Genomic DNA, 12,622 nt, shown 5'->3' on the forward strand with positions numbered 1-12,622 from the left:
ACCCTTCAAATTACTAGTCCCTTAAACTAATCCAGTCCAACCGACTTGCGCAATGAATGACAATTTTTAGGGAGATATTCATCTTAAACTCTATACTTTATAAGGTGGAACAAATTATTCCTTATAATTTCAAAGATAATAACTTGAATCTCAAGGTTTTAAAAAGTAAATAATTAATCATGTAATTAAACCTTGAGGTTTTTTTTTAAAAAAATGACAAATTAAACCCTCATTGACTCATTGTATATTTAATTTGTTACTTTTTTAAATTAGAGTTTAATTTGTTATTTTTAAAATTGTAGAGTTTAGTTTATTACATTTTGAAACTTTATGATTTAATTTATTATTTTTAAAACTATTGAATTTAATTTGTTACACCATGAAGTTATGGAATTTAAAATAAAAATTTCCACCATTTTTATTATTCTATGTTTTAATGTCTGGGCTTTAGGCACTTGGGTCCCTCAACTACCTACCAAAAGAAGTAAGGGAAAAAAAAAGTGATATTAGACCTTTTTTTTTTTCAAGTATATAATGGATTCTGCAATGAATATAATACTTTGTCCCAACTATTAGGTTATATTTCCTAAAATTTGACTAGTGCAATAAACGAGTCAAATCCAGATGAGTAATAAAAAGATGATGTATTACATCCATAACATTGTTAAAATAAACCATTGACGGTAAATTATTATTAATTTTAATTTTTAATTTTTTAATAGGAGACTGAAACCTTTATTAATTAAGATATAGAAATAACATCATAAATAAGGGCTTGATTCTTATTTGAATCCGTAATTTAAATTATTTTTTTATTTACCTATAACAATCACTAATAATTTATCATTTAAAATTTATTGTAAAATCGTTGTAAAAATACCGATAACATAGTAATCTTTCAATAAAAATTGCCTCAACATTCTCATCCTTCCTATTCATGACACTTATCCGGACTTGTTTTTCATCCCAATTAAATAAAACACTATTGTTGATAAAATTAAAAAAAAAAGAACCAAAAAAAAAGACCAACTACTACTGCCACTTCAGCAAATTGTAAAAAAGCAAATAGAGGAAGAAAAAAGAAAAAAAAGAAAAAGAGGTTTGTTTTAGAATTTTGCTGGTACCGACCTGGTTATTGCACTAACACACAGTGTCTGGAAAACCCAGAGGCAGAGAAGTTAAAAAGAGAGCAGAAAACATGAAAAGCAAATTAAAAAAAACAGAAAACAAAAAAACAAAGAAAACAAAAGAAGCCGGAGACCAAAAGGGTCATAGGCTCATAGCTATTTGGACTGATTAGCCAGAGAAAACAGGAATTACACAATTCTTAAAATTCCCAAATTTCCTTTTTCCCCTTTTCCTTAAAAGGGTTCTTCGTTTTAGTACTTTCTTCTCTGTACTTGGCGTCAAACCCTAGTTTCAGGTACCCTTCTCTCTCATATTGTATTTCTTTGTTTACTTTTTGCTCATACATAATATATATGTGTTTGTTTATATCTCTGTATGTGTCTTTTCTTAAAATTCTATGCCTTTGACTGGTTCGTGCTTCTTCAAGATTGAATCTTTCTTTTTCGTCTTATGTGTGGGTGTAAATTTTTTTTTGGGACAAATGCAGTTTGTTTTAATCTGGGTTGCTGTAAATTTTTTATTTTTTCGTGACCCATGTGATTATTATTGTTGTGAAGTATTTTTGTGCGTGCCTTATGGGTTTCTTAATTGATTTGTTTCGTGCATTATGAAGGGCTTGGTTGTTAGAACGTGAATTCTTGCTTTTTTTTTTTTTTTTTTTTGCACACACCTATTTGTGTACTACTTTCGGGTTCAAAAGAATTTGTTGTATATATCAGAATTGGAGGATTTGTAAATTTGTAATTAGCAATCTACGTGGTCTAAATTTAGGAAATAAAATAAAATTTGCCAGCTAATGAGAATTGATTTTTCTTGGAAATTGAGGTTTGGACTAGTATATTCATCAATTTGCGTTGAACTTTAACATTCTAATTTCTCATTGTGCTTTCCCGTATCATGAATGATTGAAAGAGAAACTACTGTTAAACCCTTCTGAGATTGGCCCCAACTGGTGAAGATTTTTATTTTCTGTTTCCTTGCACAAATTATAGTTTAATATGTTTGCCAGTTGAACTGCCTTGCTGCGTATAACTTTTCTTTTGTTGTATCTCGTTGTGTATCTGTTCATTCAGGCTCGTGTTACTTAAGAATTGGTCATTGTTTATTGGTTCTCTGGTTCTTGGTTTCCTTTGTATGTACAGCATTGTTTGATAGAATTATATTAATTTTTGCTGTGTGTGGTAGGTGTTAAAGGATTATTTGCAGGTTGATCTTATCAGTCTAATGCTCTGCATGTTATATCACGGTTGGAGTTTACCATAACATGAGTACGATGGATCATCCACGATCATCCTCTGCAAATGCTGAGGATAATGTTGGAATTCCAGATGATTTGCGTTGCAAGAGGTCAGATGGGAAACAATGGAGATGCACTGCCATGTCGATGCCAGATAAGACAGTATGTGAGAAGCACTACATCCAGGCAAAGAAGAGGGCGGCTAATTCTGCAATGAGAGCTAACTTAAAGAAAGCCAAGAGGAAGTCGTTAGGTGAAAGTGATATTTACTTGGAGAGTAAGAGTGATGAATATGATACACCGCCTGTGAACACAAAAGTTGAAGATTATCCTGTTCCAGCCTCAGGGAAAATGTTGTTTGAGAAGGTATCCAAGAATCAGTTTCGCTATTCACCTGAGACAGCAACGATGAGGAGTTTGGCCGCACGTAATCCTCAAAAGACAAATGAAAATTCACAAAGAGATGCTGGACATTTTGAAGAAAACTGGAGGTCTCACAAGACACCACCAACTTCGGGCATGGACTCATCTAAGAGTAGATCACAAAGGAGCTTTGATGCTAATGATGCTATGACGGTGAGTTTTGTTTTGAAGTATTTGGCTGCATCTCTTGAGATTTGTTTTCGTTGTTGGTAATAGAAATTCTTTTTCTCGGATTGAATAGAAACCAGTAATTGAAATATTGTTACTCTTTTTGATTGTAACTCTCTAGGGGGACCTTAAGTAATAAGTATCATTCCTGTATGCTTAAGTTCTTCCAGTTACGGACAGAATTATCACTTATCCAAACACTTCCCCCTCCCAAAAAAAAACACAAAAAAAAACACAAAAAAAGGAAGAGGGAGAAAACAAAGTCCTGGAAGGATCCTAGAGTAAATTGACTGTTAGAAGAGTGTCAAAGATGGTGTCTCTTATACTTGTAGAATGTTGATACAAGGATGAAGTTTTCTTCATTATAGCTCTGTTAAAAAAAGTATGTCTTACTTTAAGCTGCACTTGCCAGTATGAGAACAAAAGGCTTATATCTGGGATAGAATAGCACATCTTTTTAATGGCACGGGTGAATTCTCAAATGTTTTTTACAGCCATTACTTTCGAAATTATTATTACCTAAATAACAAAAAACCTTGGCTCCAGCTCTTCTACTGCCATTCTAGCTGGATCAGACTATGAAACAAATGAAACTTGATTACCTTGTTCCCTTTCAATCCTTTTGACACCTTGCTTCTCCTGCAAACTTCAAAGCTAGACTAAAGAATATCATAAGGAAGTTATTGTTAATGATCTCTGATACGGCCTATTAATATCACACAGACACACACACAAAAAGGATATATGGACTGAAGATGGAAACATACCGTATAAGCCATATGGTGTGAGAGATACATCATTGTTGTTTGGTTAAAATTTTTTAATCCCTTTATCAATGAAGTGGAGCCTTATCCTTAAGAACGACTAATTCAAAATTCAATGTTGATATTTGATTTTGTTTCAAGAGTTTTCTGGGTGGGTCTGTCACTTTGTATTTCTACCCATTATTAATATTTAGGAACCCTTTCTCTACCACTTCTATGTTATCTGATGCCGGGGTTTACAAGTTTTTTTTTCAGGAGGACTCTGATGGAAGTACAGATTCCTCTGAAGAAGCCGGTGGGCAACCTTGCCACCAATGCCGGAGGAATGATAGAGATAAAGTTACTTGGTGCCTTAAATGTGATAGGAGAGGATATTGTGATAGCTGTATCTCCACATGGTTAGTATTTTATCACTTTAGATGTGTGATGGTATTTTTGTTTTAATTTTTACAACTTAGTCATTAAGCTTCTTTTATGACCTGATTTTCATGCTTCACTACCTTAGTTACTCAGATATTCCATTGGAAGAAATTCAGAGAAGTTGCCCTGCATGCCGGGGTACTTGTAGTTGCAAAGTGTGCTTGCGTTCAGATAATTCAATAAAGGTATTTCATATATGGGTTGAAGAGGCCACCATTTCTTTACATGATTAAGTTTCATTAATATTGTGAAATATGCTTACCAAGTTTCACTGGGCATGGTTCTTTGATCTTTATTATTATAAATTTTTTTGAGTTTCAGGTTAGAATACGTGAAATACCTGTTCTAGACAAATTGAAATATCTTCACTGCCTATTATCTTCGGTGCTTCCAGTAGTTAAGCAAATCCATCATGAGCAGGCTTCTGAAGTAGAACTACAAAAAAAGTTGAATGGTAAGATGTCATTTGTTCATGCTCCCAGTGACATTTAAAATACTCTCTCTCTCTCTCTCTATATTTTAATTTTTTGGGTATGTACCATTTATACATTATGTGACCAATATTTACATAATGTTTGTCATCAGGGAAAGAACTATTTCTTGCCAGGACAAAAGTGAATGCAGATGAGCAGATGTGCTGGTAATTGAGGAACACTATTAAGCTATTTGTGTTAAAGTCACTTAGTTTATAATTATATGTCATTAGAGTCTCAAAAAGCAGTAATGAAACAACATGATTCATTGCATCTCATTTTTTGTGATTTATCTTCACTAGAAAAGAGATAAGATTTTTCTGATTAGTTTATTATGTTTATTTCTGGCTTCTCTATTTGCTGTTGATTTCTGATTTGCCTTCATTCTCTGTTTTTCCTTGTAGCAATTTCTGTAGGATACCCATTACAGATTATCATCGGCGTTGTGCCAGTTGCACGTATGATCTGTGCCTTAGTTGCTGTCAAGATCTTCGGGAAGCATCTCAAAATGATGTTAAAGGAGAATTGGCAGATAATCAGATCCGTGGCAAAAGTCAAGACAAAGCAACTGCGACAGGGCAAGTGAAAGTATCCAAACTAAAACTAATTTTACCGGAAAAGTTTCCTGGTTGGCAAGCCAATAGTGATGGGAGTATTCCATGCCCCCCACCAGAGTTTGGTGGCTGTGGTCACTCATCATTAAATTTAAGCCGCATTTTTAAGATGAACTGGGTTGCAAAACTGGTAAAAAATGTGGAGGAAATGGTTAGTGGGTGTAGGATATATGATGCTGGCAGCCTAGAAAATACTGGGTTGGATGATCCTAGACTCTGCCAATATGCTCATAGAGAAGACAGTGATGATAATTTCTTGTACTGCCCTGCAACTCAAGATATTAAATCTGATGGGATTGGAAATTTTAGAAAGCACTGGGCCAGGGGTGAACCTATTATTGTCAAACAGGTGTTTGATAGCCCATCAACTTCAAGCTGGGATCCGATGGTTATATGGAGAGGGATTCAGGAGACAGCAGACGAGAAAACAAAAGATGAGAACCGAGTGGTGAAGGCCATAGATTGCTTTGACTGTTCTGAGGTAAGCTCTACTAGCTATTGCTTATTTTTTCTAAGGCTTTTCTGTGTTCTCTCATATCTCTGTTGATTGCAATGAATAATTTTTATATTTAGTAAATTATTACTTGGTTGAAACTCAATTAATTAATTTTATATTTGCTTTCTGTGGTTTGACATGATGGCAGGTTGACATTGAACTTGGTCAGTTCATCAAAGGATATTCTGATGGACGAATTCTTGAAAATGGTCAGCCAGAAATGTTGAAGTTGAAGGATTGGCCTTCCCCCAGTGCATCTGAAGAGTTCTTATTGTACCAGAGACCTGATTTTATCAGTAAACTGCCCTTACTTGAGTATATCCACTCCAAGTGGGGTCTTCTAAATGTTGCTGCAAAATTGCCTCATTATTCCTTACAGAATGATGTAGGACCTAAAATTTTTATTTCTTATGGGACCTATGAAGAACTTGGTAGAGGCGATCCAGTGACCAATCTTCATTTCAATATGCGTGACATGGTAACTTATTATTCTTCCCCTTTCTCATTGACCTATTGTTGATGATGTTAACTTTTTAGATATACTTTTTTTGTACCAAACTGTTGCATTTGATTTGCAGTTTGTGTTTGAAAATTTTTGTAAGCTGTATTTTCTGTATACTCCCCCCCTAAAAATGTAAAGCATATCAAATTAGAAAAAACGCTAAATATTTCTTTGCACAATTGTTAATCATGTATGCATCTCAAGTTTTAACCTCTAATTTCATGGTTCTCAAATTGTATATAATAATACTGTATTATACATCCAATATTATAAACAAGCACTTAATAACCATAGAACCTGATTGTTATTCTTATTGAATTTAGCTAGCTTCAACTGTTATAAATATGTCATAATATAATCTATAATGCTGTATGGGTTGAAAACCCTTAATCCGTATGTTGCTGGAGTCTAACATCATGAGCTTTTATCTTATTTTTATCCCCATCCTGTCATCTGATGTAAACCAACAAAGTGATGAGTCAAATTGAATTGACATCATTGAACTATGGTCAGGTATACCTATTGGTGCATACTTGTAATGTGAATCTACAAGGCCAGCAGAGTGTAAAGATTGAAAAGATACAAAAATCCTTTGAGGATTCTGAGATGAAAGAATCACCGGAGGATCCACAAGCAGATTTGGATGAGGAAGGGTCCCCTGATATATTGCTTGGTAGTCAATTTGTGCAGAATGAATGTGGTGCAAAAGTGGATGAAAATGAAAATGAGTCAATGCTGGATCAGGGGATTGAAACTGCTGATGTTAAAGAGAATAATGTCAATTGTGAAACATCAAACAGAGAGGGTGAAGATGTCCCTGAAAGGAGTGATCCTGGAGTTCTATGGGATGTTTTTCGCCGGCATGATGTCCCAAAGGTGACTGATTATTTAAGAATTCACTGGAAAGAATTTGGGAAGCCTGATGGAGTATCAAATGATTTAGTAAGTTTTTATCTTATAATCTTAGTAAATATAGTTATTCTTTTAATTGAATATACCGTAATTGGCTTGCTTAATGTGTGCTCCTAATAACTTTTGGGTTTTCAGGTGAAAAGGCATCTTTATGAAGAAACGGTATTCCTGAATGGGCATCATAAAAGAAAGCTGAAGGAAGAATTTGGTAAGGATAAGTAACAATTGATGTTCCTAATTATTGATCAAGCTTTGGAGACAGAATACTTCTTTTGACCTGAGATGCATGTTTGAGATGTGTAGAACTTTTCAACATGACTATTTACTGGATTATTTGGGGTAATTTTTCCTGCTATTAACTGTATTTCTCTAAGGAATTTTCCCTGAAAAGAAAAAAAAAGTTAATGTAATACTGGTTTTATGTTTGTCTAATATTCTAATATATTTCACATCATTCCCAACTAAGCATGGTGGTTATTTTTGAAATGTACATGGCACAGACAAAGTTATGGAAAAGCTAACCACTAAGAATGAGTTTTGTTCAAACCTCTCAAAAAAAGAAAAAGAAAAAAGAATGAGTTTTTTTAAAACCAAATTTGACAAAAGGAAGAAGCCTGTGGTTTGAAAAATTTGCAGTAACACCAATCTTGCATTTAAAACTAAGCTGGCATTTTTTTTTCCTTTTTGGGATTCTTGCTAAAATCTCTTCTCTATGTAACAGTTGCCCTTTCATCCAATTTGTGTGCTGATGTTGAATCATAAGTACTTTCTAGGGCATTTAATGAAATTCATGTATCCTTTCACTAAAAACTTATAAAAATAAATAAATTTGGGGGATGCTAATTTTGCATTTAAAAACAAGCTGGTTTTTTTTTTTTTTTTGGATTCTTTCTAGAATCTTTTCTTTATATAACAGCTCCCCTTTCATGCAATTTGTGTGTTGATGTTGAATCATAGGTACTTTCTATGGCATTTTTGAATGCTTGTTTAAAATCTAAATAGCTTTCCTCTTCCTCAGGAGTTGAGCCATGGTCATTTGAACAGCATTTGGGGCAAGCTATATTTGTCCCTGCAGGATGCCCTTTCCAAGTGAGAAATCTCCAGGTAAGTTCACTATGGTTGATTACCTTCATGCTAGTATAACTCTAATTTTTTTAGCGAGTCCAATATTACATGTTTTTACTTAAATTAGTGAGTTTGAATGAAATAATGTTTCTTTTGACTCGTGATTGGAATATTGCTTTAAAATTCTTGATGAGAGATTGAACGGTCTATATGTTATATTCATTAGAGGAGTGTATCTGGACTTTTGGTGTAATGTAGACATTGTCTTAATAGAAGCTTAGACTGTTGTCTTTCGGAAGGGTTATTTCTTTCTTGTTTCTTTAATGGAAGGATGTTATTTTGGTTATCTGCAAGACAGGCACTGCCGGTCATGTTGCTTAAGATGTTAGTTGCTTTAAAACTTTGTGTGTCTTTCATAAGGATATATATCTTTCCTCTTGAAGAATTTTGGCTTCATCTTCGTTCTTATGTGCAAGCCTTGCAGTTAGGAAGGTTATGGGAATTTGATCTTTTCATAATCTTGAGTGAGTCCTGGCTACAACATTAAATCGTGGGCCAAATGGGGAGCTTCAAAACCCCACTTTCAACATTCATTATAAATTTAAAAACTCATTATTATTATAGCCGCTAAAATATATAGTTCTGTGCACCTGTGAGTGTGTGTCTATATGCATGTGTGTGTGTGCATAAACCATTTCAAATATATATGTTTTTTTAATTTTCTCAGTAGTTGCAGTAGATGGTTTCCGAGAAGTTCTTTATCAGTATTTGCTTGCTAATGAAGGAGTGAAATTTTTTATGAAATTTGGACTGCCCAATTATTGAAAGTTAAGAGAAAATTAACTTTTGAGCACAAAAGTTCTGTCTTCAATTCATAATTTATATCACATGCTTCCATGCAATGTGCTTCATGATGTACTACGGCCCTGGGTGGGAAGCTGAAGCAGACTCCCTGTTTGTTCTTTATGAAACAACTTAAATTTGTAGAAACTATTTTGATAGGTGGTTGAATTAGTAGAAAATTAGACACTGAATTTAGATGTGTTGAAAATTTTAGTAAGTAATTCCAGATTCCTCTTTGTGAAATTGGGTTTGTAACATTAGATTGATGTTTGCTTTCCTTGTAAAATTCTCAGTCCAATGTTCAGTTGGGGCTTGATTTCTTATCTCCTGAAAGTCTGGGGGAGGCTGTAAGGTTGGCTGAAGAAATCCGCTGTCTCCCTAATGACCAAGAAGCAAACCTGCAGGTGTTGGAGGTCAGACAAAGGAAATTTTTCCTAGAAGTATTCATTTCCTTCCTTTTCCTTCTGTCATTCTTTATTTTTGGCAAAACTTAGATACAATACCTTATGTTTAGTACATTAGGTTTCCCAATTAAATTCAAACACTTATTGACACAAGCAGTGTTCTCATTTCCAAGGACAATTAAATTCAATATAAATTTTTGGGTTTGAATTTAATTGGAGAACATAATGTACTGCACAAAAGGTATTGTACCTAAATTTTACCCATTTAGTTTATTGCTTTAAATTGTTTAATTCCTTCCTTCCGCTCCCCCCTCTATTCTGTCAAACAATTCTTGTTCTCTTTATTTTGGCGAGTTCTCATTTTCATATTGGTTTCTGACACAGGTTGGAAAGATATCGCTTTACGCAGCAAGTTCAGCTATTAAAGAAGTCCAGAAATTGGTTCTTGATCCAAAGTAAGCAAATTAAGTCTTAATTCTGTTGTAGTACTTGTTACTCGCCTCCCCACCCCCACTTCTCTCTTTCTCTCTCCAACATTCTTTTCTCTTCCATGGAAAAGAACAAAAATAGAAATAACACCTGACTAATGCGATTGTTGCCCAATGGCATTAAGCTGCATCCCTACAAGGGTCTGCAATTAAGCCTAGTATTGTGTTTGTTACATGATGAGGAGTGGTTGGAGCCTAGACTATGGGGTAGTCTGAGACTCTTGAGGTTTTCCTAAATACTACTATCTGTGTTAATATTTGATTTCTCCTTTGCAGACTTGGTGCAGAGCTTGGATTTGAAGATCCTAACTTGACTGCAATGGTTTCTGAGAACATGGAGAAGATGATTAAGAGAAGACAGATAACTTGTGCTTGAATGTGTACAGTAATTGTAATTTAGGTATAGGAAGTCTAATGTTTCAGGAGCAAATATCAATTATATATGTATTATATGTAATTTTTAACCATCCCTACAACCTGAGCTGGTCTGATTTTAGACATTGGTGCTGCATTTAATGAGAACCATTATAGTTTAGAAGAAAATGAAAAGCAAAATATGTTGTTGAATTAGTTTTGTAGTAGTCACAAGTCTGAAGTCCAAACCGTGTTTCTTAATAAGATTACTTTTCAGTCACAGTCATGGTCCTCGTACCATCTCCCAACCTACCTTGAAAAGAGGAAAGTACTGGGAAAAAATAGTCATGGAAAGGTACAGGCAATGAGGACAGGTTGCAAGAGGTTTAAAAACATCCCTGTTATGGAAAAATTGCATGAAGAAACTGTAGTGTTCTCCTATCCTCCTCATTATCAGGAGGTGAGACTAAATGAATGAGCAATTGTTTGGAAGTCTGATTTCACCTCTGGCCAAGCTGATTCTGGTGCCTGAGCATTCAAAGTAAATAGCCTACCACCACTAGAACAACAAACTGCAACATTATGCCGCCGAAATGAGGGGCTCTCAACTCTGAATTCAAGCTCATAGTATTTGACATTTTTTGTAGGATCCTCTCTTAAAACTGATTCTATCAATGTCCCCTCAACATCAGGGCGTTTGCTAGATCCTGTGATGGTCCGAACCACTGCTTCGCCCACCTCCTTTGGTCCTCCAAATGCCTCAATACTATGAAGAGAGGTAAAGGATTAGTTCCAAATTCATGGGTCATTTTTTGGTCACATTTAGCATAGTTCAGGCCCTTTAGAGCTTTAGTAACCAATGATTAACAACTAGATTTTGATTTGACAATGTTGCTCTAACTAGTAACTTATACTAATGAGAGCATTTGTAACGGTATGAACATGTTTGTAAAGTTCAAATTTTGGGCGTACAACACTGTACTTGCTAAGCAAAAACTGTCTCATTCATGTAAGAAATTTACTTGCACTGCACTAGTATTTTTCTAGAGTCCCAGAAATTAATCAATGCCAAAGGTATTGCACTACAAAGTTAACCCAAAAATTGAAGTACTTACGAGAAGTCTTTAGAAACTGTAGACACAATGACGCTAACATTGAGCTCGCCGCTTGTACCAGGGGGACCAAAGGCGACAACTGGTTCACTAATGCTCCGCCGCCGGTTGTTTGACTTGGCAGTGCTTATTGAAGGTGGATCAAGTGCTCTTTCAAACTCTGTTTTTTCCACAGCTCTATATAACAGTGTTTGATCTCCAACCCATTTTGCTGGGTATATGAATTCTGTTATTTGCAAAGCAAATTCAAAATCAAAGTAGCGTCAATATTTTTCTCTCCCCTTCTTTGGATAAAGAATTGTTTAATGTACTAATACTATTATTTGGAGAAAGACTATTAAGGAATATAAATACTTAATACACAAACACACATCATGATTACTAACACCATATGAATCAAAGACCATTGACATATTTTCCACTCATTTTAATGTCATATTGATAATCGTTTTAAGAGAAAGTGAACAATCATATTGATGGTTATTTTCTTTGGCTTTAGAGACAAAACAAAGACTAAAACAAAATTACAAAAGAACTTTAACAACATTATAACATATGGCATTAGGACTTACTAACCAAATCCTTCATTTGTCTCAATGCAACGACTATAGCCTTTAATAGGATATAGCACATCCAGCTTAAGACCCCTCCCACTTTCTGGTGATAACCCAAGAAGAAAACTAGTTATGCCACCAAAATCTGCACCAATAGCCACTAGTGAAGCTGAGCCAACACCAACTAGTAGCCTCCGCCTAAATGTTGTTGCTAGTGGTGCAAATTGCTCCGCCGGAGACCTCCCCGGCCGGGTTTTTACCTCTTCAACACTCCCTTTCGAATCACCATTGGATTTTGTCATAAAAATCCGGTGAATATGGGCATTTTTGCATGCATTGTAGTACATTTGCAATGCCATTGTCTTTGCTACTAGCTATTTTGTTGGGGGGCATAGCTCATAATGTACATGGCTAATGTTCCTCTATGTCGTGTACATGTCACCTTTTAATGGATTACGTGGCTGACCAAAGGCAGTGTGCCACGTTGCACAATTTGGATGGTTTAGTCCATCTGAGGAAATTGAGGCAGTGTAGGGCTAGAGTTTTTTGAGAAAAATTTGTGAGGTGGTCGAATTCTATTGGTGGTTCAAATGACTTTTACGTTGGAGACTGTCTAGGATATCTAGCACTCTTGCATCCTCAATATTCTGTGATAATGCTTATCT

The 12,622-nt window shown here is 34.9% G+C and overlaps 2 protein-coding genes across 5 annotated transcripts; one reads left to right on the forward strand and one right to left on the reverse strand.

The window, feature by feature from the left end:
• Window positions 1–1,102: 1,102 nt before the first annotated feature.
• LOC115979542 (lysine-specific demethylase JMJ25) lies at window positions 1,103–10,518 on the forward strand. Of its 4 annotated transcripts, none has more exons than XR_004089081.1 (14): window positions 1,103–1,423; window positions 2,314–2,941; window positions 3,976–4,118; window positions 4,226–4,325; window positions 4,462–4,594; window positions 4,726–4,780; window positions 5,018–5,708; window positions 5,872–6,201; window positions 6,739–7,167; window positions 7,273–7,476; window positions 8,156–8,241; window positions 9,339–9,458; window positions 9,834–9,904; window positions 10,214–10,518. XR_004089081.1 is itself a non-coding variant. In XM_031101600.1 (14 exons), the coding sequence occupies exons 2-14, from the start codon at window positions 2,393–2,395 to the stop codon at window positions 10,311–10,313; spliced, it is 2,907 nt and encodes a 968-aa protein (XP_030957460.1). In that variant the 5' UTR covers window positions 1,103–1,423; window positions 2,314–2,392; the 3' UTR covers window positions 10,314–10,518. The 4 variants fall into 4 exon arrangements, 3 of the variants coding, with proteins under 3 accessions (XP_030957460.1, XP_030957461.1, XP_030957459.1); XM_031101600.1 differs by having other exon boundaries at window positions 7,273–7,345; window positions 9,339–9,485; XM_031101601.1 differs by having other exon boundaries at window positions 1,104–1,423; window positions 7,273–7,345.
• A 35-nt stretch (window positions 10,519–10,553) lies between these two features.
• LOC115979543 (psbP domain-containing protein 7, chloroplastic) lies at window positions 10,554–12,356 on the reverse strand. Its single transcript, XM_031101602.1, has 3 exons — window positions 11,980–12,356; window positions 11,407–11,629; window positions 10,554–11,057 (listed from the first exon to the last, which is right to left on the reverse strand). Exons 1-3 carry the CDS (start codon window positions 12,314–12,316, stop codon window positions 10,745–10,747), a joined length of 873 nt encoding a protein of 290 aa, XP_030957462.1. The 5' UTR covers window positions 12,317–12,356; the 3' UTR covers window positions 10,554–10,744.
• Between the last annotated feature and the right edge of the window lie 266 nt (window positions 12,357–12,622).

The sequence above is a fragment of the Quercus lobata genome, chromosome 3, assembly GCF_001633185.2.
Source record: "Quercus lobata isolate SW786 chromosome 3, ValleyOak3.0 Primary Assembly, whole genome shotgun sequence".
NCBI lineage: Eukaryota > Viridiplantae > Streptophyta > Magnoliopsida > Fagales > Fagaceae > Quercus > Quercus lobata.